Source organism: Vidua macroura, chromosome 22 (assembly GCF_024509145.1).
Source record: "Vidua macroura isolate BioBank_ID:100142 chromosome 22, ASM2450914v1, whole genome shotgun sequence".
NCBI classification, from domain to species: Eukaryota; Metazoa; Chordata; class Aves; order Passeriformes; family Viduidae; genus Vidua; species Vidua macroura.
The window spans coordinates 6024745-6050664 of record NC_071592.1 but is presented as its reverse complement, the minus strand read 5'-3'; the positions used below and the strand labels follow the sequence as shown (position 1 = coordinate 6050664).

The 25920-nt window shown below is 51.7% G+C and overlaps 1 protein-coding gene across 4 annotated transcripts in view; it reads left to right on the top strand.

The window, feature by feature from the left end:
• Window positions 1–25920, top strand: part of KIRREL3 (kirre like nephrin family adhesion molecule 3) — a 368214-nt gene that overhangs the window by 231200 nt on the left and 111094 nt on the right. For 3 of the 4 annotated variants that reach the window (XM_053996902.1, XM_053996900.1, XM_053996904.1), the window contains exon 2: window positions 3803–3880. The exons of the other annotated variant lie outside the window; for it this stretch is intronic. In XM_053996902.1, coding sequence (XP_053852877.1) covers window positions 3803–3880 — 78 coding nt within the window. The remainder of the gene's footprint in view (window positions 1–3802; window positions 3881–25920) is intronic. 4 annotated transcript variants of the gene reach the window in all.

Sequence of the window (25920 nt, the reverse complement as noted above, 5' to 3'; positions counted from 1 at the left end):
ATTATGATTATGTTAATAAACCCTTATTACAGCTTTGCAGCTTTAGCCTTTAGTGCGCCGGTGATCAGATATTTCCTTCCTTTCCTGAGTGGTCAGGGAAGGAATTGCCCTGAAATTGAGGAAAGAAATCCCATACAATGAAAGAACCAAGGAAAAAGCAGAAGGAATCATTTGGGCCAGCACTGAGAGATCTTTCTTCCTGAGCATTTTTCCCCTCTATTTCCCAGGCTGAGGATCCCTTTCTCCAAGACTCCAAGGTCCTGTTTCTTTTAACTGGGTTTTGCTTCGTTGTCAGTGGCAATTTGTGGTTTGAAGTTGCTCCTGCTTTGCCCAGTGAGTGGCTCTTCTGCCAGTTTGGGGGTGAGTTAATGCAGGTACTTCTGAGAGAGTGGAAATCATGGTTCTGCTGGGTGTTTTCCAACCAGGGTACCTTGGCTCCCACTTCATCACAGTGCGTGGGATGATCAACTTCAGCTGTAACTACTTTTGCCATGCTGAGAAATTCAATTATCATCACAAGGAAATGGATGGGATTGATTTGGGGGAGATGGGGACACACAAGGGTTAAAACAGTCTGGTTTTGGTGTGTCTCAGCAGCCTCCTTAAAGCCAAGACATTTAAAATGCTGCATATCTGTTTAACTATTTTAGCTTTAGGTAGCCACTAAAAGCCAAAATGGTGAGACATCCCTAGGCAGCAGAGTCATCTTGAAGTATTTTACCTTTTAAAGGCACTCTCAAGTATTTAAAGGTGCCTTTAGCTATAAAGATTTTTGCATGTTCTCACAAATTTATGGTATGAATTATTATAATGCAGTGCTTTTGTACAGCTCCTTTCATCATGGGATATCAAAGTGGTTTATAAGTGTTAATTATAGCACCCCTTGGGGAGGCAAACGGGAGACAGGCGCCCACAGCAGCCTGCTGAGCCAGGCTCCAGAGAGGCAAGAACCCACATTTCATTGGGATCCAGCTCAGCCTCAGCCTCCTGCCCTCTCTGAGGACTCAGCTGGGACCTTTTGGACAGCACAGCCATTGCCTGGGGCTGGAGCCCCTGCCCACAACCCCCTTTTTGGGAGCTTTTTGCTCACTGCAAGGGGAAGGTGAGAGCTGGACACCTGAGTGGTGGGATTGTCCCAGGACACTGCAGCTCCTGCTGCCCCCAGCACTGCCCTGGATCAGGGTGCTCTGGGGCCACCATCATCAGAAGGAGCTGGAGCTGCAGGGGTGAGTCCAGAAGAGGCCACGGAGCTGCTCCAGGGCTGGAGCCCCTCTGCTCTGGAGCCAGGCTGGGAGAGCTGCGGGTGCTCACCTGGAGAGGAGAAGGCTCCAGGGAGAGCTCAGAGCCCCTTCCAGGGCCTGAAGGGGCTCCAGGAGAGCTGGAGAGGGATTGGGGACAAGGCATGGAGGGACAGGACACAGGGAATGGCTCCCACTGCCAGAGGGCAGGGTTGGATGGGAGATTGGGAAGGAATTGTTCCCTGGGAGGGTGGGCAGGCCCTGGCACAGGGTGCCCAGAGAAGCTGTGGCTGCCCCTGGATCCCTGGATGCGTTCAAAGCCAGGCTGGACGAGGCTTGGAGCACCCTGGGATAGTGGAAGATGTCCCTGCCCAAGGCAGGGTCCTTAAGGTCCATTCCCACTGAAACCATTCCGTGATCTTGGTGATGTTTGTGCTCATGGTGTGTGGCAGAACCCCTCACCCCAGGTCTGTGTCCAGGAAAACCCAGCCAGCATCCACACACAGGCCCCGTGTGCACGTCTGAGCAAGCAGTGCTGGCTTGCTCAGCTGCACTGTGGGCTCTGCTGCCTTGTCTCACACTAATCTAATTGTGTTGTTTTAATTACTTTGATACCTTGGTGCTCGTTGGAGGCTCAATAGCAATCGATGGGGTTTTGTTTTTCTATCAATAAAGACATAAAGGCTCTCACCTGCTTTGCTGGCTCTGCACAGCCGGCCCCAGGGGCTCTGGGCAGGCTCGGGGCTCTGCCAGGCACACGAAGTGTGTGTCTCACAGGATCCTGCATGGAACCTCCCCCAAGGTCAGCAAGGTCTTATCGATCCTTGTTATCAGCCAGGGCTGAGGGAGGCAGCCTGAGCTGGCTGTCCCTGCAGTCAGAGGCATCCAACACCCTGCAGGCCGACACCTTTCTGAGTGTGCTTGCAGTTGTGCACTTTGTGCAGACCATGGTGGAGCACGTTGTCTCTGTCCTGGAGAGCAAGAGAACTGGTTTTCACCATCAGACCTGAACAATGGTTGCTCATTACTCCTTCCTGTTAATTCAAGAAACCACTGAGAGTTCTGGTGGTTGAGTCATCTGCCCTGATCCTTAGACATCTTCACCTGAGTTAGTCACCACCTTTTATGGCCAATGGGAGAGTTACAAGCACCCCAAAGACATTCAGAAAGGCGGAGTCCCATTCTGGGGACACCTTTTCTCTCCGGGCATTCCCTCCAGGACTAGGCGGATTTAGGGGAGCAATTAAATTTCAGCTTACTTTGATTATTTCAAGAGACTTGCTTTTGTCTGAGCATCATCCTCCGTGGATTAACACATGTGACTTGTTTTGGTTAGATGCTGATTCCTCCCTGGCAGGAGCCTTAAAACCAGGGGCCTCCTGCAAGGTGGAGCCCTGTATAATGCTAGAGAAAGTGCTTTAACTGGGCTTGTGTGTGGCATCAAAAGAAGTTTGTTTTTTCCTAGGTTTAGGCTCAAATTCTGCCTCATACTGTGCACAAGAGGAGGATGTAACCACTCTGCTGGGATGCCACGGCAGCGAGCACTGTTAGGGAGGGATTCTCTGTGTCTGGGAATACACCCATATGGATCCGGGGATCTTCCCTCATCACATCACACTTCCTTCTTCCTCTGGACACGGTCCAGATCTGCGATTCAACCCCAAGTTTGCCTCATGGCCCTGAAAGCCAAGCGTGCCAGGCAGGTCCTGCTCCGCTCTCCAGCCACCGCTGCGCTCTCCAGCCTCCCGTTCCGCCGCCTTCCCCTCTTGTGAGGCACAACTTCCCAGCACTCCTTCCTCGGCAGAGGGGGCTCTGCAGAGTCCACAGCCACATTAAGTAAACATCAAAGGGGCTTTGATCAGCGGGGCTCTGCAGAACACAGAAGCCCCCGAGGAGCTCTGCAGGTCCACAGGCAGCGTTGGGGACATGGTACCTTAATTTTCTGCACTGTGACACAGGAGAATTTGTTTGAAGAACGAGAGCTCTCTGCCTCTCTGAGATGCGCACGGGGAGAGCGCCTGTGCTCGCAGCCTACTTCTGGAAAAACCCACGCTCAGATCTCTCTGTTTGTTACCAAGAGTCAAAAAGCCCCATTAACAAATCAAGGCATCAAAGGCTTGTGCCTCCTCAGACTCTGGCACTCTCCTGCTCACAGGGTCACTTGCTTGCTTCTAAAGAGCAAGATTCCTCAGGCCAGAATTATCTTCCCTACTGAGACCCATTTCCTGTTTCACTTTGCTGCCCACTAAGGGAGAAAGGGATAAAGGAGTACCGTTGTTGGAACACGCTGCTGTGGAAGAAGATGCAGCTCATTGCCTCACTTGGAATAGAGGAGAGCTTAAGGACAGGCACAGAAGGGGATGCTGACCCTCCTGTCTTTGAATACATTCTTGGGGCCAAGCCAAGCTCAGCTCTGTGAGACTGACCAAAGACTTCAGTTAGGTGCCCACCTTCCTGGCGCTTTTCCTGAAGGGTGTCTCCAGCAGGATTTGCTCCCTGCAGCAGCCCCAGATGCCTGCTCCTGTCCCCAGCCCAGTCTAACCCCACGCTCTCTTCTCTTGCAGAACTGGGGCTCCCAGGAAGAGGATGCTGCCTAGTACTGGGGTTCATGTACAAGGAGAAGTACCGCAGGATGACTGAAGGTGAGCAGTTCCCTCACCTTCTCTTCTTCTTCCTCTTTAGCAATCTCATTGTGAGGGGCTTCACCTCTGAGGGTGTGCTGGGCTTTTGTTCCCACCCAGGAGAAAATCCTGCTTCCCCTTTGATCTCTGGAACATCTCAGAGGGCATGCATGTGGGGAGACCCCTGTGTGAAGCTGCAAGAGAAGAGCAGGAGCTTTGTAGCTCCATACATCCAAAACCTACTGTCTTTTCCTACAGAAAGGATTTCTGTCACACAGGAAGCTCTTGCAGCTATTGCTGCATCTACTCTTCTTATTCTACTTGGATGGCAGTGGTCACCATGCCACTTCCAGAATCCCAGTTTCCAGTGCCTCTGAACCTCGCAGAGTCACCGTTACATTGCTCTTCAAACTTCTGCTAAAATCTCCCTATTTTATATTCCAGTCATTCCCCAAGTACTTTATGAGCATTGATTAATCCATAGAAATATCATAAATAATTATGAAGCATAATAACTAAACAAAAACTATTTATGCTCAGAAGAAATGCCATCCTTGCTTCTGGTAGCTTCCTTTCCTGGAGCCAGCCCTGGTGCAGCCCCCTCTGATTAATGTTGGATGAGAGAAGGAAGCCCAGAGCCCTGTGAGATGGGAGGGTCTCCAGGATGTGTCACAGGGAGTTTGGCTTCTGTGAGGTCACTCTGGGAATTGGAAACTTGACCCAAGCGTGGATTTAACTCTTTTTAGGGATTCTGACTGGAAATAATTCAGACAAAGGGTGTGATCTCTTGCCCTGCTGCGCTTCCTCTTCTGGAAACATCCAAGGTCAGGCTGGATGGGGCACTGAGAAACTTGGTCTAGAGGAAGGTGTCCCTACTCACTGCTCAGGTTAGGTGACCCTGAAAAGTCCCTTCTAACCCAAACTATTGCATGATTCTTTTTCCCTGCATGGGATGGAGTTTTGCCAGCAGTTAGCCATGGGGGTGTCTGCTCCTGCAGGAAGCCTTTTTCCATGACAGTAAAAGGTGAGTTTGTTTCCACGGAGTAAAACTCTCATAGAGGCGAGTTTGTGGTTCAAATATCAGTTAGAAGATCAAAGGTTCCTTCACGTTCCCAGGAGCCCTGATACTGAGCTGATAACATGGGGAAAGTACTACACAAGGCTTCACCTCATGCTTGTTAATTAGCGCACACTCTTTAAACATTGATTAGCGGATGTTTTTAATGGGAAGGGGCTGCCCCATGGGACACGAGTGCTGTGAGAAGGTGCAGCCTCCCTCTCGGTACCTTCCTGTCCCTCCAGCCTCTTGGACAGGCAGTCTGTGGCTGTGCCCAGCCCCTGGCGATGCTCACAGGGTGTTGGAGAGCAGGACCCTGGGCATCCTGCCAGTCCTTTGGGATTGCTCTGGTCCCCTGACGGATTCAGAGCCTGCGTCAGCCTACGAAGTGAGCCCCCTTTTCAGGCTGAGCATGGCTTTGTGTGGAGAGAACAAAGAAACATGAAAGGCCAAAAGTAAAGCTTTTGTGAGGGAAAGGGAACAAAGTGTTCCTGCCTGACATGCAGCCAGTTTCTGGCCCCTGCAGGCTGCGGGGCCATTATGTTTAAAGGTACAATCTGCCAAAAACAAAAGTCAGGGGGATTTCCATGGCTACAAAGACCACCTAGGACTTGTGTTTTCATTACAAGCAGTTACAGATGACAATTGCAGACATCCAGCTTCCCAGAGTTTTGGTGGATTGCAGTACAGATCCACACTGTATGGTGTGTGAGCTGGGGTGGGGTCAGTGTCTGGTCATCTACAGGAATTTCCTGCCCAAGGTGCCTGAGCCAGACTTTTGGGCCAGTTCCCTTGCCAGGGTGAGGAGAGAGAGCAACTCCCCTTTATATTTGTGCCAAGTGAGAGCTTTTCCTCCCTTTAAAAAGAGGCTGAAGAACAGACCTATTAATAATTACAAGGGAGCTGAGGGAACTGAAAGCACAGGAAGGCAGTGGGGCAGTGGGATAATATGAGGCGTGGGGTCTCCATCCCAGAGGAAACAGGTAATTGCAGGGACCATTAGAACCTTCCTGTCATTTACTGGACACATCTACAATGGCTTGGAGGGAGATAAGCACAAGAGGAGTTGGAAGCCTTGACAGTGTGGAAGAATCATTTTCTGACAGGAAATCATTTCTCTGGTTGGATTTCAGGAAGAGATTCTTCCCCCAGAGGGTGCTGGCACTGCCCAGGCTCCCCAGGGAATGGGCACAGCCCCGAGGCTGCCAGAGCTCCAGGAGTGTTTGGACAGCGCTGCCAGGGATGCCCAGGGTGGGGTTGTTGGGGGATCTGGGCAGGGCCAGGAGTGGGAGTGGATGATCCTGGTGGGTCCCACCAGTTCAGGATGTTCTGTGATTCTGTGAACGAGGTGGTTTTGGCTGTCCTCACAGAGAAGATCCAGTCTGGATGCTCACAGATCAGTTTGGCAACCTCTCCCAGCAGGGTGAAATAGATCTGGGTTAGAGGTGCCCAGCGAGGGCCTTTGGTGGCATTGTGCTCTTTGTTGACCAGCTGGCAAGGGATGATGTCCATTAGCACAGCTGGCTGCAGATGTGGCTCTTCCAGCTGAGCTGGGCTCCAGGATGAGGAGCCAAGATCGGTGTCCATGGATGTGCCTCTGCCCACGTCAGTTCCATCAGCTCCTCATCTCAATCTCCGTGCAGTGATCACACAGGCCCAGGTGCAATGTTGGAGCCTCTCCCAGCTGTCAGGCAGCACATGATGGGCACAGCAAACGCAGGTTGGGCACTGTCCTTGCACTGCTGCGCTGTATCAGGTGCAACCACTTCTCACTTGTAAAGCCCTCAGCAGGAAAAGTCTGGATTTGGGGGTGGAATTTGGCTGGGGAGCAGCAAGGCACAGCTCCAGCATGGTTGCTCTGCGCTCATGTGATTGATGATGGGCTCGTCTCGTGCTGGGCCCGTGCTCTGGTGTGCACTGGGAGCTGTGGGGTGAAATGGAGCTGGTGACAGTTGTAGGGAGAGGGAGAGGGAGAGGGAGAGGGAGAGGGAGAGGGAGAGGGAGAGGGAGAGGGAGAGGGAGCGCTGTCTGCAATGACGGCTGCGCAATAAAGACGCTTTGGAGTTAATCCTCCACCATCTGTCTTCATTCTGCTAATAACCCACTCAATCAGCTGCTGCCAACTGTTTGTTAACATTCAGAAACAGATACATAATCAGGAGAAGTGTGCTGTTAGCTCAGGAGGGGCTGGATTGCTCCTGGGGAATGGCTCTCCCATGGCCACGAGGGTGGAGCAGCGGAAGCCACGGCGGGTGGCCTGGACGTCCCAAGGCACCTGCAGTGCAAGGGGAGCGCTGCTGGGGCTGGAGGTGGTGCTGTGAGATGAGCTACCCTGCTTCTCCCAGGGTTTGTGCCACCCTGATTCAAGGTGATTTTGGAGTAGAAAGATATTTTCTAGGAGGCGGGTCACCTTAGTCACCCAAGAAAAAGGATTTTGAGCTACTCTGAAAATTTGGGCTGGTTCTTCTATTCCCACTCCTCCTTTCTCATGCAGTTGTCTCCCCAGGGGCAGGCAAGGGGTGTGCTGGAATATCTCTCTCTGTTCACCCATCATGCTTGCTCCCTCCCTGTCCATGCCTGCAGGTCCCAAGCCGGGCTTGCTCCGCTCTCCTCTGCAGTGGTCCAAGGCAGGAATTCAGATGCTGCTCCTGCGATTTTACTTCTTGTCTCCTGCCTTTGACTACTTGCCAGATCTAACTCGAGTCATTAGCAAGCGTCACTGCAGCAATTATGGCACTTTTTGGCTGCCATTCATAGAGCTACTAACGGGAACGATTAAGCACTGAGAGGTGTCAGCCTTCACCTCCACCACCTGTTCCCACCAGCCGCCGGCTGCTGGCAGGTGCCTACAACAGTGTCCCCCCACGCAGGGCAGCGGGGCAGGGCAGCTGCCTGCCCTCCTCTGACCTCCCCTTCCAGTCGCTTCGCTGGCTCTCGTGTCCTCACATGTGGAGGGCAGGTGGCATCTCTGTGGGATGGGCACAGCTCTTGGAGTATGAGGGGTGGGCTCCATCCCTGTGCCCAGCACAGAGTGGGGAAAGGGACAGAAGGATTTGGTGCAGCACCTTCCTGCTGGAGCAGTGAGTGGTTAATGATCTGTGCTGAGGGAAGGACAAACCCTCCTCTTCAGAGGGATGCAAACACTGCCTGCTGTGCCAGGAGGAGGTTGTGCCGCAGTTATCTCCGGCAGCAGCCACTCTCCGTTTGTGTCGGGGCTGGATTGTGCATTCAAGGTGTCTCCATCCACTACACAAAGCACAGCAGAAGCAGCAGCCTGTGCTGCAGAGCTGCAGATCCACATAGCAACGAGTGCTCTGCCTTCTCTGTGAGAGGGAGAGCTTGGCAGGTCACCTCTGCTGGGTCAGGGCTGCAGAAATCAGCTCAGGGAAGGGCTGCCCAGATCCAGGGCGCACGACTTTTCTTTAAAAGCCATGTGGGGCTGTTGGGCAGCATAAGACAAATCTTCAGTTTTTGGAGGGTGAAGAGTGAGGCCTTGAGAGTTTTGCAGTCTGAGCTGCAATCTCACCTTGACTTTTCTGTTCTGAAGGTTTGAGATCTTATTTGAAGGCACTAATGGAAGGGACTAATGGAAAGCTCTGTTCTTTTGTTCATAGAATCCCAAAATGTTAAGGGTTAGAAGGGACCTCAAAAATCACCTTGTTCCAACATTCCCCTGCCATGTTCAGGGAGACTTCCCACTAGACTTGGATGCTCAAGGACTTGTCCAACCTGGCCTTGGACACTTCCAGGGATGGGGCATCCACAACCTCCCTAGGAAAGCTGTGCCAATATCCCTCCACCCTCACAGTAAAGAATTTCTTTGTGAGATCTGATCTAAATTTCCATTTGTACCCATTCCCCCTTGTCCTGTCACTACAGGTCCTGACAGAGTCCCTCTCCAGCTTCCCTGTGGCTCCTTCAGATACTGGAAGGTGCTGTAAGGTCTCCACACAACCCAATCTTCTCCAGGAAGGTGCTCCCATTCTCTTGTCAAGTTCATGGCCTCCTCTGGACTTGCTCCAACAGCAAGTTGTTGGGGGAAGGGGGAGGTCCTGCAAGGATGGGATTCATCCACCATACCTCAGCTATGGGACAGGGGTGAGTTGGCCCAGGGAGACAGGGACAGTGGTGGCCTAAATGGAAGGAGAGCCACCAGCCTGCTCTGTTTGGGATCATTCCTGCGTCCATGCAGCCCTCACAGACTGCAGCTTCTAGGGATCATGGAACCATGGAGCTGTACAGTGGTTTGGGTTGGAAGGATCCTTCAGGATCACCTAATTCCAGCCTCTGGAAGGTTGATTCTGACCAGCCCCTGCCTGCCTGCAGAGCTGGGCAGCTGCTCGTGCTCCTTCCCAGCTCTGGCTTTGCATCGTGACCTGTGAGCAGCTCTGCGTGGGGGGGTTTGTCCTGAGCTTCAGGGTGTCTCCAGCAAGGTTTTGGTGCTGCCAAACATGGGGAAAGAATTGTGTGTGCATATGAAAGCTGGGTTTATGGCTTGTAATTATCTCATACCCATCCTTAGAACAATTATAGCTCCTCCATTATTAATAACTGGAATTCCAGTCCTTGTCATGGATCACAAAATGGAGAGGAAGCTCAGCCCAGGGTTTGCATAATGTACCTTGGCCTAAATTGAATAATTGGTAAAATGGTGAAAATCATTTGTTTTCCCCCATTCTTTGGTGCTAGAATTAGTGAGATATTAGTGCAATTAGCCAGTGCTTCCATTTGAGGCTGCAATCATTTGGTTTCTAATTTAGAATAAATGTAAAAGCCCACTTATGCTTCCAAACAGATTATTTGTCCTGTTTAAAAGTATCTAATGGGGTGGCTGTCATCTAAGCAAGATACATTTGACCCATTTCAATTTGTTTCCCTTTTAATCTGCTATCTGTTTTCCTGGATCTCTTTTAAATAAAAACATAAAGAAGAAGTGGTCAAGAGAGACCAAAGAGGGAGAGAATAGAGGCGTTATAGATCCAGAGTTTATCATAAGCCAAAGTAACTTGAAATCAAGGCTGTAAAACTGCAGAAAGCAATAAAAAGAAAACACTATTTGGAATCGTTTAAAGGGCCGAGTGCCACATCAATGAAAGGTTGCTCTATTTGACTGCTTCTTAATAGCTTCTCTGAGGCAATCTGCAGCTCCTGCAGCAGAAGGGCTGCAGCTCCTTCTGCAGCAGCGCTGCTGTGGGGCAGAGCTGGGGTCCCTGGGGAGCTCGGCAGCAGTGCTGAGGTGGGGAAACACAACACCAAGGAGGACAAAGAGGAAAGGAGATGGACCTAAACACCAAACTGGGTTTTAAAGCACATCAGAAATATTGAAATCCTGGATAGTGTGGTGGGCACAGAGCGTGGATGTATTGCTGCTTGTAGGGCTGTGGGCAGATGTGTGCCCAGTTCAGTCACAGAATCACAGAATCATGGAATGGTTTATCTTGTATGGGACCTTACTGCTCATCTCATTCCACCCCTGCTGTGGGCAGGGACACCTTCCTCTAGACCAGGCTGCCCCAAACCCCATGCAGCCTGGCCTTGGACACTTCCAGGAATCCAGGGACACTTCCAGGAATCCAGCGGCAGAGAGAGCTGCTCTGGGCACCCTGTGCTAGGGCTTCCCCACCCTCCCAGGGAACAATTCCTTCCCAATATCCCATCCATCCCTGCCCTCTGGCAGTGGAAGCCATTCCCTGTGTCCTGTCCCTCCATCCCTTGTCCCCAGTCCCTCTGCAGCTCTCCTGGAGCCCCTTCAGGCCCTGCAAGGGGCTCTGAGCTCTCCCTGGAGCCTTCTCCTCTCCAGGTGAGCACCCCCAGCTCTCCCAGCCTGGCTCCAGAGCTGAGGGGCTCCAGCCCTGGAGCAGCTCCGTGGCCTCTCTGGACTGGCTCCAGCAGCTTCAGGTCACTCTGATGTCCCACCCCTCGTCATCCATTCCACCATGCCCTTCCATTTCTCCCGTGGAGAACAGAGGGACTCACAATATTTTTTCCTCCTGGAGCCTCAGCATCCCTTCTACAATGGTCTGATTTGCAGCTCCTGTCTCTGTCAGGCCCCGTGTTACTGCCTGGAGAGAAGCCAGCTCCGCTCTGGGATGGAGTCCCTGCTCTTTTGGGAAAAAATGGCTTGTTCAGAGAAGCTGGCTGTGCCTGTGCTCCAAATGTCTCTCTGCCTGACCGCCTCTTCTGCTCCCTGCCATAGTTCAAACTGGGCTCAGTGAACCCTTCCTGCCAGGAAAACCTCTGATTAGAGCATGGCACCGAGGCACAGTGGCATATTTGTGCCACCCATTAACAGCCCAGCAAGGCAGTTGCTGCCTCAGAATTACTTGGATTTATGAGAACACTTAATCTGGATCTTGCAAGTGACTTTTACATCTGCAGCAGCACAGGCTGAGCATGAATCTTCCTGAGCCTCAAGGATAAATAGGAACTAGTCCTCTTATCCCTGTAAAACATGACCTTTCTCCTCTACCAGATGCCAACAACCTCAGTGCTGCTGTAGAAGGTCAAATTGCTCTTGGTTCTCTGGCCTGACAGTGGAAAGGGTCTGTCCTTTGGGAGCAGACCTGTGACGTGTCACTTGGTTTAGTTCAAAGTGTTGGCTCTGCTCAGCGTCCTGTGCATACAGCAGAGCTCGACAGCCCAGAAACAGCTCCAACACCACCCCAGCATCTTCCCACAGCTTTGCCCTCTGGGCTTTGCACGGTCTGCACCCTGGAAATGGGATTTCTGCCACGCTTTGCTGCAAGCTGCAGGAACCCTGGCACAAAGGGGTGCAGCGGTGGCAGCTCCGTTATCAGCTGATCTCCAGGGTCCCCGAGGGATGCGGTGGGAACTTTGCATTGCTAACTCTGCTGTCACTCCCACTGAAGGTGCCACCCGCTCCTCTCCGGGGCTCGCAGCTCTGTGATGGGGGTGCTCCCCTCACCCAGCGTTGTCACTCAGCAATTGATTAGGGCCGGCAGCCCCGGGTGAGCTGCATTGAGCCTTTTGTTCTTTATCTGACAAAGGCGTTGGGAGGGAAGAGGAGAGTGGATAGAGCCGCTGCCAAGGAGTTGTTAAGGATGTGTTGTTATCTCAGAGGTCTCATTGATATTTCCGTGATGCTTTGTGTGTCCCGGAGCTGAACAAGGCAGGGATGTAAGTGAAACCTGAGGAAAACCAGCGCAGGAGCTGTCTGTGTCTGGTGTCAGGGGAAACTGTGCCTGGGTTGGGTCAGCTGGAAAACTGGGTAAGGCAGGACCTCTGTGGCCATGAGCCGAGTCCTGGCTGGTGCAGCACGCACATTCCCGAGGATGCTGCCGAGGGAAGGATCCCATGTTATCTGCTGTTCGTTCTCCCCAAATTCCTGCTGCTCTCTGCTCCTTTGGAGAGGGGGAGCAGAGCTCCATCCATGATGTTCCAGTCGTCTACAGCAGCTGTAGAGCATCTGAACAACTCTGCTGGTCATAAATCTGATGCAAACTCGGGAGCTTTACGGTAACAGTGTTGTTGTAGCAGTAATGGTCGAAGGGTATCATTTTATCTATTGATTTGAGCAGCAGTCCCCTGTGGAAAACTGTTGCTGCGTGGTCTTAAATAAGTGAATACGATCCTTCCTCGCTCCCTGAGTACCAGCATCAGACATTTCAGGAGCTGCTTCTCTCGCTGTTCAGCCTGCAGGTGTGTACAGGAGACCCTGGATCCTGTGGAATCTGTGCACTGCTCCTTTGCAGGGACTGCCTTTGGGAGGCCCACTAAAAGCATTTCAGGAATCTGAGGCTGGAGAGGGACTCTTCACAAGAGAATGTAATGATGGGACAAGAGGAAATGGCCTAAAGCTGAAGGAGGACAGGGTTAGATGGGATACTGGGAGGAAATTCTTCCCTGTGAGGGTGCTGAGGCCCTGGCACAGGTTTCCCAGAGCAGCTGTGGCTGCCCCATCCCTGGAAGTGTTCCAGGCCAGGTTGGACAGGACTTGGAGCAACCTGGTCTAGTGGAGGGTGTCCCTGCCCTATGGCAGGGGGTGGAACAGGGTGAGCTTTAAAGTCCCTCCCAACCAAACCATTCTGGGATTCCATTATTTGTATACATGGATCAATATCTAGGGTGGGATACAGATTATTTCAGCCACTTGAATTCCATTGCCCTTGCCATGCCCCTTTAGATCCTTTCTGGCACTGAAATGGGATGTGCACCTGGGGAATATGGCAAGTTGTTGGTAAAAGCTTGTCCTGTGAACTTGCACCTGGAGGCAGACAGAGATAAGGTTGTGCACCTCACCTTGCCACAGCTGCCTGGCCATCTTTTGGTGCTGTGGGCTTTGGGCCAGTTTATTTTTAATCTGGAGATGGGGGGACATGAATGACAGGAGGTCCAAGGCTTCTGTCTGGAGATGGCAGCTCTGGCTTTCCCACCTCCACGCTGCTCCAGGCTGAGTTTCCCTTGGAGCTGGATCTGCTGATAGCTTTCCCCTCTCTGCAGAGCTGCTGCTGCAGCCTGGGGTCTGTCATTTAGCTTTCCTCCCTCGTGTCCATGGGGACCCTGCCAGGGAGGCTCCTGGCAGCAGTGGGATCAGTGACCCCAGTCACGCAGCTGACACTCAATCTGTTTAGATTGGAAAAGACCTCAAAGATCACTGAGTCCAACCAATAACCCAGCACTGCCCGGCCACCACTAAAGGACATGGTGACCACCACAGCAGAGCCTGGACGGGCAGATCTGACTCTGCCATTGAGTTAGGTGCTGATGATGCTGTAAATCCCCCTGACATGGACGTGATAGCCTGGCTGTGTGGAAGTCTCCAGCTCTCAAGATATCTGGAAGCCATCGCTTTCAAGAAAACAATCCAGATTTTGGTCAGAAAGGGGGCAAGATTGTGACAGCACATCTCTACTCAAGGCTGAAGAAGGGGAGAGCATAATTTCTGCTATTTCGGGGGGCACTTGTGGGGCACAGACACTGCAGTGCACACACAGCTGCAAGGAGACACCAGGATTGCTCCTGCCTGCTCTGGATCTCCAACCTCCCTCTCCTGGAGGCAGCCACATGCTTTCTGCAGGCAGAGATGGTTTGCTGATGCCCAGACTGGAGCAATGAAGCAGTACCAAGTTCCTGTCACTTAGAATATCAATTAAAACCACTGCAGCCTTGTAAGTCCTATCCTGAGACACACTCAGGATCGACAAACAGCTAGGCCTGCCATTGAAATGGTTCTTGAACCAGCACAAGGAAATCTGCTGTGCAATTGTGAGCACAAACTGGTGTGCTGGAGCACTTCCAGCCCAACAGGCTGTGGGTGGGAGCTAAGACTGGTGTGAAGATGAAACCCTGTGGTGTTCTGGGCACTGGGGAGCCAGTGGCTTTGCTGTGCTTGGAAAAGGCTTGAATAACTCATTTGGAAGCTCCATCCCCAGGGTTTCCCTGTGTGCCACATAACACCATCCCTGCAGTCCCAACCCGCAGCTTGAAGCTCCTCTCTTACAGGAGCAGTGTGAGGCAGCTCTATTTCACTGCTATAATGACAAAATGGGATGAAATTGTGCATTTCAGGCCAGCAGAATGATCCTGCTTCCGTTCCTCAGTGAAGTGGGACTGTGTTGGATTTGACTGAAAGACACTGCCAAGCACCCAGCAACACACACAGCTGTGTTTGAGCTGACTTGGTTTTCACCCCTTCTAAAAATCCTTTCTTATCGTAAGGAAATAGGGAAATCTGGTTGTGAAGTATCCAGCTGAATGCTGCAAGTCCTGCTTTTCTTGTTTGCCCCAAATTATTCGCTGTATCTGGCCAAACCCTCCCACCTGTGTTCACTCGGTGCAATTGAAGCCTTCATTGAGGCTGCTGAAAGTGGAAGGAGTGGGAATAGTCAAAAACCTGCAGGATAGGTAGGGATCATGTGTGAGGGGGAGTGAGGGGAATCCCCCAGGCCAGGCAGCCAATGCAAGAATTATTTAGTACCCAAGGCTGCCCTGATGAACCTTCAGAGAGCAAAGAACATCAGCCACAAACCATCCCAGTTCCCTCCAGTGCAGCACCAGTCTCAGAGTCAGTATTTCTGTGCCCTTTTACACCCTTTATTTGCTCCCATGGGTACTTACTCCTCTAGAAATGGATTAATGGAGCTAATCTTAAAGCATATCCAGAGATATAACTTGAGATGTTTTTTTTTTTTTTCCCTTTAACAAAGATGAAGCTTTTATATAGACGGGAAAAGAGAAGGGAAGTGAAATGTTCAGTGACTAATGATCCTCATCAATATTCATGAGAGTCAGTAGCATTCTGAGATTTAAAATAAAGGAAGAAAGAGAGGAAGGCATTGACTCCTTTAGAAGCTAAATGAAATATTTAGGTTGACCTGGAGATAAGTGTGCTGGGTGGTTGTTGCTATCAGCTCAGACCAGTGTTCAATCCTAGAGCTTTCAAAGGGGGAGCCGAGCTGCCCGTGGATTTTTCTGGAGATAGGAAATGACTGGGTGGGCTCACCTACAGCTGAGGGTCAAGTCCATGCTGGGCCAGGTGCTGTGGCACCTCCCAAACAGGGAGGGAACAATCCCTGTCCCAGGAACTGCTTCCAGCCAGCCAGAGCCAGCGTACAGAACTGCATCCAGGGGTTTGGCCACAGCCAGGCTGGGGTCAGGCGTGGCCTGTCCCAGGTGAGTCCCAGCTCACACCATCCACCAAAGGGCTCCTGTCCCACCCACTCCCTGTAGTGAGGCTGCTCTTTGGGACAGGGGACTGCCTGAAGTGGTGGCTTGGAGGGTGCAGTGGACATTGATGAATCTAAAGCAGCTGCAGGGCTCAACTGCCTGGTGAGAATATCCTTCCTGCAAGCTGCAAACAGCTGTAGATATTGGGGAGCTGATCTGCTGTTGTGGGAGGGGTCTCCTTATCTGTTATATTGTTTTCCTTCCTTGCCCATCCCTGCCCCCAGAAAATCCCTGCAGCTTGGGGTGATTGTTCCTAACTTGGAGGTGAAGTTTTAAACCCCTCAAGATACTTGTTAAAAGATGGGGGAACCTTAATCCTTCCCCACCTCAGTCTTTTGTCAGCTGGGTGGGAGGAGAAGGAAAACTTCTGCAGAGAATAGCTGAAATACAGGTTTGTGAGGATGTAGCTCTGGATGTGCAGCAGTGATGGTGGAGACGGAGAGAATATCAGGATTTAACTGCAAACAGAGCACTCCAGGCCTGGAAGAAAGGCTTCCCCCACCTTCTGTATGTCTCTTCTAAATCCTTTTCCTTTCTGCTTCTGCAAGTTGCCCTTGTCTCTCTCTGCTTCTAAGGCTGCTCCTTTTCATTTCGAGCCATCCCTTCCCTCCTCTGAGTGACAGCTGTCCCACCCCTGCCGAGGTCGTTTGCCCTTGAGACCATCTTTGATCTGTGCCCTGATAGAAGGGCCGAGTATTGACTTTGGCTGCGGCTTCATTAAGAGGCAGCCTCATTTGTCAACTTGTTTGTTTCCAGGGCTGCTTGGGAGACGGCAGAGCTTGCATCCCCTCCGAGCCGAGCGCGGCCAGAGTCTGGAATTAACTCCCTTTTCAGGGATTCCCATCAAGGTCATTGCAGGTGGCCCTGCACAGGTCTCTCCCCCTCATTTATCCATGTCACTGAGGTTTTAAGCAATTCTAGATCCAGTGGGAGTGTGGATGGGAGACCTGCCCAGGCTCTGGGGGCTGCAAGGACCCAGGGACAGGTCCTTGCTAGTTAATCCAAGGTGTTCCCAGCTGGAAAAGAGGACTGCTCATAGGGAAACCAGAGCTGAGGCCTGGGATGAGCTCTCAGTGGTGGGATCATTGCAGGGGGTTCTCTAGCTCTGGCTGTGTGAGGATTGTGAGTAATGAAGATGAATTTCTCTTGTCAGTTGTCATCAGGTAGCTCATCTGCCAGTAACAGCCTCTGGTTCCCATCCAGGTGCTCAGGTGGGTGGAGTGAGTGAGCTAGCCAGGCTTTCCTGCACTCCTGGTGCTCAGTGATCAAAGCACTGACCAGTGTTTGCTTGTAGGGTTTGCCCTGTGCAGGGGTCACCTCCCTGCCCCGCAGGTGCCCAGGACAGGGACCTCAGCTGGTGCCAGGTACAGAGATGCCAGTGATGGATGTGCCCCATGGGCTGGTCCTTGGAAGCTTTGGGGGAAACAATCTTGCCCTGCAATCACCTGAAACTGAAGCTCTAAGCATTGGCACTCTCAGGGGAGTTCAGGGATTTGGAATGGCTTCACACAACAGCCCTGGGAAAGAAGAGAGACTCATGGGTATCACAGAATCAAAGAATCCTGGAATGATTTGGGTTGGAAGGGGCCTTAAAGACCATCTTGTTCCAATCCCCTGCCATGAACACGGACACCTTCCACTGTCCCAGGCTGCTCCAAGCTTTGTCCAGCCTGGCTTCAACATCACATGGATCCAGGGGCAGCCACAGCTGCTCTGGGCACCCTGTGCCAGGGCTGCCCACCCTCCCAGGGAACAATTCCTTCCCAATATCCCATCCATCCCTGCCCTCTGGCAGTGGGAGCCATTCCCTGTGTCCTGACCCTCCATCCCTTGTCCCCAGTCCCTCTCCAGCTCTCCTGGAGCCCCTTCAGGCGCTGGAAGGGGCTCTGAGCTCTCCCTGGAGCCTTCTCCTCTCCAGGTGAACACCCCCAGCTCTCCCAGTCTGGCTCCAGAGCTGAGGGGCTCCAGCCCTTGGAGCATCTCCGTGACATTCTCTGGCCTCACTCCAGTTGGTTCATGTCCTTCCAATGATGAAGACCCCGCAGCTGGAGGCAGCACTGCAGGTGGGGTCTCATCTGAGCAGAGCAGAACCCCTTCCCTCACCCTCTGGCCACACTGTGCCATTGCTCAGGGCCAGACCAGAGGATGGAGCTTTGCTGCTGGGGGCAGATGCTGCAGCACAGGGCATTTCCAGACCTTTCTGACCCTGTGCAGGAGAAGCAGGGGAAGACAAAAAGATTTCACTGGGGTCCAGTTTCCTGCAGACCCTAAAGTTTCACTGCCCTTGTGAGGAGGGGTCTAGTGAGGCTGTTTCCATATTCCTGGGAGATGCAGCAGCCTGAGCAGGAGGTGTGGGAGCACCAGCCCAGCCCGTGCAAAGGAAAGCAGCTCAAAAACCAGAAGTTGCACAGCTCAGCTGTGCTGCAGGGGTTAAAGCTCTTTGAGTGCTGGGTACTTCCACACTCCTGACAGCACACAGGGAGCTGAGGGAAAGATGTTCCTGGCTGTTGCCACGGGCATTTTGCTTCAGCAAGTCCCGAGGTGATAAGGCAGCAGTAATTGTGCAGCTCCACGTGGGCTGCGATGGGACCGGCACCGCAGCAGCGCCGGGCCCTGCAGCAGGGGAGCACGGAGCAAAGCCAGGGAGAATTCTGACTGTGGTGGCAGGAATGGCCCAGGGATTCAACAGCAGGTTGTAAGAGGAGAGACTGGAGGAGGTAAATTTATATAGTCTGGAGGAGGCTCAAGGGGAGACACGACCAGAGTCTATAAATATACGCAGAAATAGAAACCAAGGGAGGAAATTATTCAGAAGGAGGGAGGACAAGGAGCAGTGCCTGAAGCAAAGCAAGAAAAGTTTATTCTGGGTCTTGCATGGAAGGAGAACATCCTTCAGCACCCAGCACCTGGCTGGGGTGGGGTCCCAGCGCTGCCAAGCTCCTGCTCTGCTCCCCACCCCCCTGATGCCTCACCAAGCTGGATACTCCCCCTCCTGACACAGCTCCGCTGTGTTTCACAGTAGCCCCACCTCATTTCTTCCCTGCCAGCCGTCTCACACGGGCGTCTGGCACCCAGCCGCCCCAGCATGCCTTCGAAGGTTTAATAAAACAGATTGAGATGCACTTGGGCTTGTGGCTTGACAACTGGCTCCCCTTGGACAGGAACATTTGCCTTCGCTGGGTGACAATGCTTTGAGTCCATCGCCTTAGGCACTGTGGCTCATTGCTAGTCATCTCTCCAATGAATAATACACAGGCCTGAATATCTGTCTGCATACATCTTCCTTTTCTGTAGGATAATTTAATGTTATCATTGGGCCTCCTGCTTCAAAGATGAAGAGATTACTTCGAACCTGCAGCCTGCAACCACAGCCATTGGTTTCAAACGTCATTAAGTTTCATTATAACAAATAAACACTGCAATGACATTTATAAGTTACCAGAGAGCACAGAAACACAAATATGAAGCAGATAAACTGCATTTGATCCAAATAATTACTGCAGGCAATATCGAGCTTGGGCTGAGCTGGCAGGCGGGTGCTGGGTAATTTATAGGAGTCCGTAAGGCACTGTGGTGCACGTTGCTCCTTAAAAATGATGATGATGGCTATGTGTCTCTCTCTAAGGCCTCAAACAGGTTATGTTCCTGCCGCCTTGAAGGCAGGGAGCTTTTCCTCAAGTGAGAAATGGACGTGGTACAGGCAACTGTTACTGTTTGGGGACTTTCCTCTCACCATTGCTCAGGATTTCAGCCTGAGAAGGGACCTGCATTTGAAGTTTGCTCTGATTTAAGCTGCAAAAGAGCCTTATTTATTTATTTGTTTGTTTGCTTATTTTTCCTTAGGGGTATTTATCCCTACTGCAGACCAGTTCTCAAGAGTGGGGAATCCTTGGGGAGAGATTTCCACTGATTTGCTCCAAGGGAGTATAATTCTGTGCTTAGAGAATAATGCAATACTAGAATACACTGACTTGGAAGGGATCTACAAGGATCACAGAGCCCAACTCCTGATTAATGATAATGAAGTTCCTTTCATTTTGACTCCTGGCTTCACACTACCAGCTCTGAACCCTGAACAAGGGCTCCTCTACCAGCAAACCAGGTGGAAAAGCATTTTCTCCAGCTGTACCCCAAGAACCTGAGTGAAAGGGGTTTGTTGCTGTGCTGGCTGTGTGAACTCTCCCAAAGCTTTGCCTCTGCTCTGGGGTGAGAGCACATCATCTCCTAAGTGACCTCAGCAGGGCTTGTCATTCCCCAGTCCTGCCGACAGCGCCCAGGAGGGGGGTCAGACACGGCTGAGTTTATTGACAAGCATCTCTCATTACCTGCTAATTAACACAGCAGGCTGCGATGTGCTAATCTGCTCTTGGGCCGGGGTTTTGCACCAGGCAGCCATTGACTCTGCAGTGGGGAACATTGAGAAGGAGCTGGTGACAAAACAAACAGCAAAATCCGTGTTAAATAATCTGAGTTCCCTCCGAGCCTCCCTTCTCCTCCAGCAGGGAAGGGGAGAAGCCACGGGGTCTGTCTGGCAAGGCACAGCCCCTTCCCTGGGCCTTCTCCCAGGGCTGCACCTGGGCTGGTAAAGCACTTGCAGGGCTGTAAATATTGACTGGATTGATGTTGCCTCTCATTTTTCGTGGTTCTTTGCTTTACTGGGTAAAATCCAGGTAAAAAGCACCAGCTGGTTGTTGTCAGCAGTGGTGCAGGTCACTGGCCTCTTCCATGATGGATAAATGCACTTTCTAGGCGTTTCCTTGGCTCTCGGCATAGAGTAGCCAAAATTTTCATGGAGGGGAGTTTTATGCAGCTTCCACATATAGACAGAGAAGTAAATGAATTTTTAAGCACCTTCCTGGGATAACAAGATGGGCACGTGTGTGAAACATTTCCTGCTCAGAAATGATCTGCTCCCTGTCTGTTCATCTCAGCATCTCCAACCCCTCCTGCCTTCTCCCTGCCACTTTTTTTTTTGTGTTTGTATTGCATATACTTCACTTTAGGCTGTTTTTCAGAATAATTTGTTTTAATTTTAAATATGAATCTTGCATGTGTAAAAAAAAAATGCACATATTTACAATCACTTCCACTTGTAAAAACCCAAGCAAACAACAATTATAGCAGAAACCTGCTAATTCTCACTCCACTTCATCTTCAGAGCTGATAATTCACACAGCACAACCCCAAGCAATCCCGCCCTGCTGTGGTAAACAGCAGGAGCTGGAGCGAGTCCACAGCCTGCTCTGCAATATCCTGGAGCTCTTCTGGCCAGGAGCTCCCCCAGAAGCCACCCAGGTGATGTTTCATGCAGACAGCAGCTTCCCAGCCTTCCAGGGCAATAATAAGATTTATTCCTGCCTTCTCTTCCCTTCATTTGTGAGCTTTGGTGCCAACAAGACGTTTCTTGTTCAGGGAAGTATCTGGTAGGGGAATCTTCAATGGTGGCACTTCCAACACCTGCAGAGGTGGAAACACCCTGTAGAGAGACTCATTTAACCACTCCTTGGATGGATTCTCCAATCTGTACAGTGTCTCACCAATCTGTAGCAAGGCTAGTTAAAAATTTTGTGAGAAGGAGCAGAATTTTCCACTCATTTTAATATTATAGAATCCCAGAGCAGTTTGGGTTGGAGAGGACCTTAAAGATCATCCAACCCCACTTCCATATGCAGAGAATGCAACATTCAATATCTGCATTTTCTGTTCTGAGCTGCATCTTCATTCTGATTTCTCTCCATGCCTCATAGCGTACGATAACAGATTTTGAAAAACGAGGATGGAAGTGAAACATGGTGCGACCCAAGGCAAGCTCTTTGCTCTAATTTTCCACCCCGTGAACTGCACAACTTCCAGTTGCCGCTCTTCCTGGGAGCAGAGCCAGACTTTGAAATCTCCAAATCGTTTGTGAAATGGATTATTCATCCTTCTCGTTTTCCTACGGACGAGTGTCCTCTGTGCCCTCTAACTCAAAGATGAGCTGAGATTTAAAGGACTCTATTTCAAAAGAGCAGCCCTGATCTGGGAACAAAGGGTGGGCAAAGGGGATGCACTTGGATTTACTGTCATCCAGGAAAGGGGGATCACCTGAGAGGTTTCAGAAGATCACAAGGGATAAAATCCTTAAGGATTTTATCTGGGAGACCTGGTGCAGGCAGGCTGCTGCCCACTGCTTTGCACATCCACTGTTATTTTTAGAAGGAAAAGTTCCTTTTTCTTCTCTGTGGATTCAAGTGGGAGGTTTTAGGTCCCAGGAGTGTCTGTGCAAGACTCCTGCAGCTGGGGACCTGCCACCTCCTTTCTGAGCTATAAACAGTTATCACCCAAAAAGCAGCTGGAGTTGCCACGGAGAGAGCTGCTTGGCTGGAATTTCCAGAGCAGGAGCACCCCCTGCTCTGTTCTCCCCACCTCAGCCCATCCGCCTGGCCTGGGGAGCTGTGCCAGGACACTGCACCTTGACAGGAGAACAAATGGTGATTTCTTACTGTGCCACAGCTTCCTCAGGAGCGCCGGTAACAAAATAATTCTTGGAGTCATTGGCAGTGTTCAGTGGAGCCGGGCCTGCAGGTGGATCAATGAGAGGAAATCTATTCCCCTCTGCTCTTGTCTCCATGAGAGATTGGTGCTCAACGCCTGCCCAGGGTTTCCAGTGCCTTTGGAACAGCTGCTGGTGCCACTGTCCTTGTTCCCAGCAAGGACAGGCATCACCCTGTGGCCTGAGCAGCCTTGGCAGAGGCTCAGAGCTTACAGCTGCCCTTGGAGAGGGAGCCACAGCAGGCCAGGCACTGGGGTGAGGTGCTGGCCCCAGCCCAGGGTGTGGGGAAGCTCTCACACCTCTCCCCTCTTCCACAGCTTTAGTGACACCACCAGCTTTGCCTCTGGCTGACCCTTCAGTTCCTCTGCCACCCCCCTGCAACACCTCGCCTGCTTTCCCCCCTCCTCCTGTGCTGGCCCTGGGTAAAACACCACTTAATCCAGTTTGCTGCCTCTACCTCCAACCCTGCAAAAGTCCTGGGTGCCCCAAAGCACTTATCCCAGCTCTGGCAGCTTGTCTAATAGGAGATAATGCTGCCTGCTCAGAGTTCGGTGCTATCTGGGCAGCAGGAGAAGCTGGGAGAGCAGAGCAGCCAGGAGCTATCCATGGAGCTTGGAGCCATCCATGGAGCTTGGAGCCATCCACGGAGCCTGGAACCATCCACGGAGCTTGGAGCCATCCATGGAGCTTGGAGCCATCCACGGAGCCTGAAGCCATCCAGGGAGCCTGGAACCATCCACAGAGCCTGGAGCCATCCACAGAGCCTGGAGCCATCCAGAGAGCCTGGAACCATCCATGGAACTTGGAGCCATCCACGGAGCAGCCAGGAGCCATCCACAGAATCAGGAGCTATCCATGAAGCCTGGAGCCATCCACAGAGCCGGGAGCCATGCATGCAGCTGGAATATTCAGTGTGATCCAGTCTGTAAGGTCACTTGAATGCTGCTTTTTGGTGCCTCGATGCAGTACATTAGTTTGTTTCCTATCAGTGCAGCTCCCAGGAGCAGGCATTTAATCTCACAAGAGGTAATTCTCCAGGCTGCTGCTGGGAAGAGTTTGCTAATAAATATCCCACGGTAAGGATACTCTTACACCTTTCCCAATTGGCAGCTAATAACCGCGCAGCCGATGACATTTCAGCCCTTTCTGCATGGCTGATCAAACTCCTCACAGTGACTTTGAAAGCAGTGCTGGGATTTCATGTGGGTATCAAAGCCAGCAGAACACTCGATAGTTCAGATCTCTTGCCTCTGTGACTAATAGACAAAAAGATCTCTGAAAGGTTTAATATCTTACTCAAAATTTCCTGTTTCCTGTTTGAAGCTACTTAGTGGACACAGTGGGATGTTGATGGCTCCTCTCAAAGCAGTGCCTGGAAAATATCTGACATCACTGCGGGATGAGCTCAGCTCAGCACGTGGGCTTGCTGAGAGCTGGTCATGGCCAGGAGACAACACGTTCCCAGAGGCCAGGGAGGAGAGCAGAGCACTGGCTTTGCACCTTAAACTCCGCTCTGGCAGCTGGCATTAGGACCACAAGATCATTTAGTTTGAAAAAAACTTAAGATCATCAAGTCCAACCCTCGACTCAGCACCTCCAACATATTCATCACTAATCCATGTCCCCAAGTGCCACATCCACACCTCTTGTGAACACTCCAGGGACAGGGACCCCACCACTGCCCTGATAGCCCCTTCCGATGCTTTGCAGCCCTTTCTGTGAAGAACATTTTCCTAAATATCCAATTTAAACCTCCCCTGCTGTGACTTGAGGCCATTTCCTCCTGTCTGTCCCTTGTTCCCTGGGAGCAGAGTCTGACCCTCACCTGGCTGCCCCCTGCAGTCAGGGAGTTGTGGAGAGGGAGAAGGTGCCCCTGAGCCTGCTTTCCTCCAGCCTCCCTCAGCCTGTCCTGGTGCTCCAGCCCCTTCCCCAGATTATTGCCCTACTTTTCATTGCTTTTCCTGGGCCTCTCTTTGGCTTTGGTTTCACCTCAGTGCATCCCACACCTTCCCCTGGGAGCTGCACAGGTGGCTGGAATCAATGGGGACCCCCAGGCTGTGCTTCCAGGGAAAGTCACATCTCCCTCTGTGTTTGTGGATGAGCAAGGCACGAGCTCAGCTTCTGCTTCCCTCTTGGAGCGGGGACACCTCTGCCAGGTCACCCAGCTGGTCAGTGACCAGCACCATGCCGTACACCTGAGTCATCCCTTGACTGAAGGTGTTGTGCTTTGGTTTCTTTCAGGTTGAATAATTCAGCACTGAGGCCACGTGAGCCGGACTTACGCAGTCTCTCTAAAAAAGACCAAACTGACATTTCTTTTCCAACAGGTTTGATTTTATTTTCTCCCCAAGGAAGCCAAATTTTTAAAAATGGAAATCTTATGCAAGGGCTGAACTCAAGCTACCTCTCTTATTTGTGCCATGAAACCCAAGGAAGTGTCTGGCATGGCTGTGGCCATCACCAGCAAGGGGCTGTCCCGTGGGGAGGCTTCTCCACATCTCCTCACTGAGGACAGCATCACTGGTGCCATCCCTCTGCTCCTGTCTGGGCAGCCACAGCTGTTTGCTTCTCTGATGGTGTAAGAAAAGCTCGTCTCTGTCCGTGTCTGGAGAAATCCTTGCCCCTGGGAACACGTGGCTCCCTCTTTCCTGTGCTCTGTGCCCGGCCAGGCCTTGGGCTCCACCTCAGCGCAGGTCTGGGTGTTGTGTCCCACCAGGGAGGGAATTGGGCTGCAGGCAGGTAATGAGCATCTCTGCCGCCTGCACGGCTCTTCCCTGTGCTTCCCCAAGACTGACAGTTCCAGAGAGCTTTGTAAATAATGTAAAGCTTTTGTCTGCTTGCTCTTCCTCCTCATCTGAAAATCAATGCGGGCGCGTGTTCTGGAGCACGATGGGCCTGTGCAGCGGGCTCGGCGTCCTTGGCTCCAGGGAGGGGACCCAAAGGAGCGCTGAGAACCAGCCTGTTTGTCACGGGGCCATAGCAGGAGCTGCGTGGGGTGGTGCAGAGCCAGGCCCTGCTCTGCTGGGAACGTGTGGGCAGGAGCCATCTCTTCCCAGCCCTCTCCATGGCCAAGAGACGGCTCCATCTCCAGGCGTCATGCCACAAGAAACCAGCCCCAAGCTGGGCTGATTTTCCTGAAATCAGGTGTAATTTCAGCCCCTGGGTTGAAATGCCCTGATTTCCATCAGGTGCGATCTGCTTGGTCTGAAGACAGCCCCTCCTGGGATGTTGTGTAGGATTAGGATGTCTCACAGCAGCCCCTTGATCTTCCTCCTACCATGCGTCGTGACAGCTCCAAGCTGAGGGAAGGATCAGCTCTTCCCACTGAGGGACAAGGAGAATGTCCCACCACTCCTAATCACCAGGCCTTTCATTTCAGAACAGTAATATTTTGACAAGGAGCTCATAGTCCTCCTTCTCCACTTCTGTGCTCTCCTCAACAAAAAGGACTAATTCTTTTCAGAGCACAATGGACATTCAAAGCTTCACTTACATAAAAGCAGCCACAATGTCTCCATTTCTAATGAGTCATTGTTCCCTCGGTGAGTCCCTCGCTTCCTACTACAATACTCACTCCTCTTGGGTAATGAAAATTTAACTTTCTGCTGCTCCCGGTTGCTGGTTTGGGCACAGGAGGCTGCAAGCTGAAATAATTCAGCCAGGAGCTCATGCAAACAGATTTCAGTCTTCAGAGAGCTTTAAAAGCCTGTCACAGACTCTGGCTTCAGCCACGGAAGGGGCTTCAAGGTCCTGCTGCAGCACAGACCGTGGCAATGTCATTGTGTA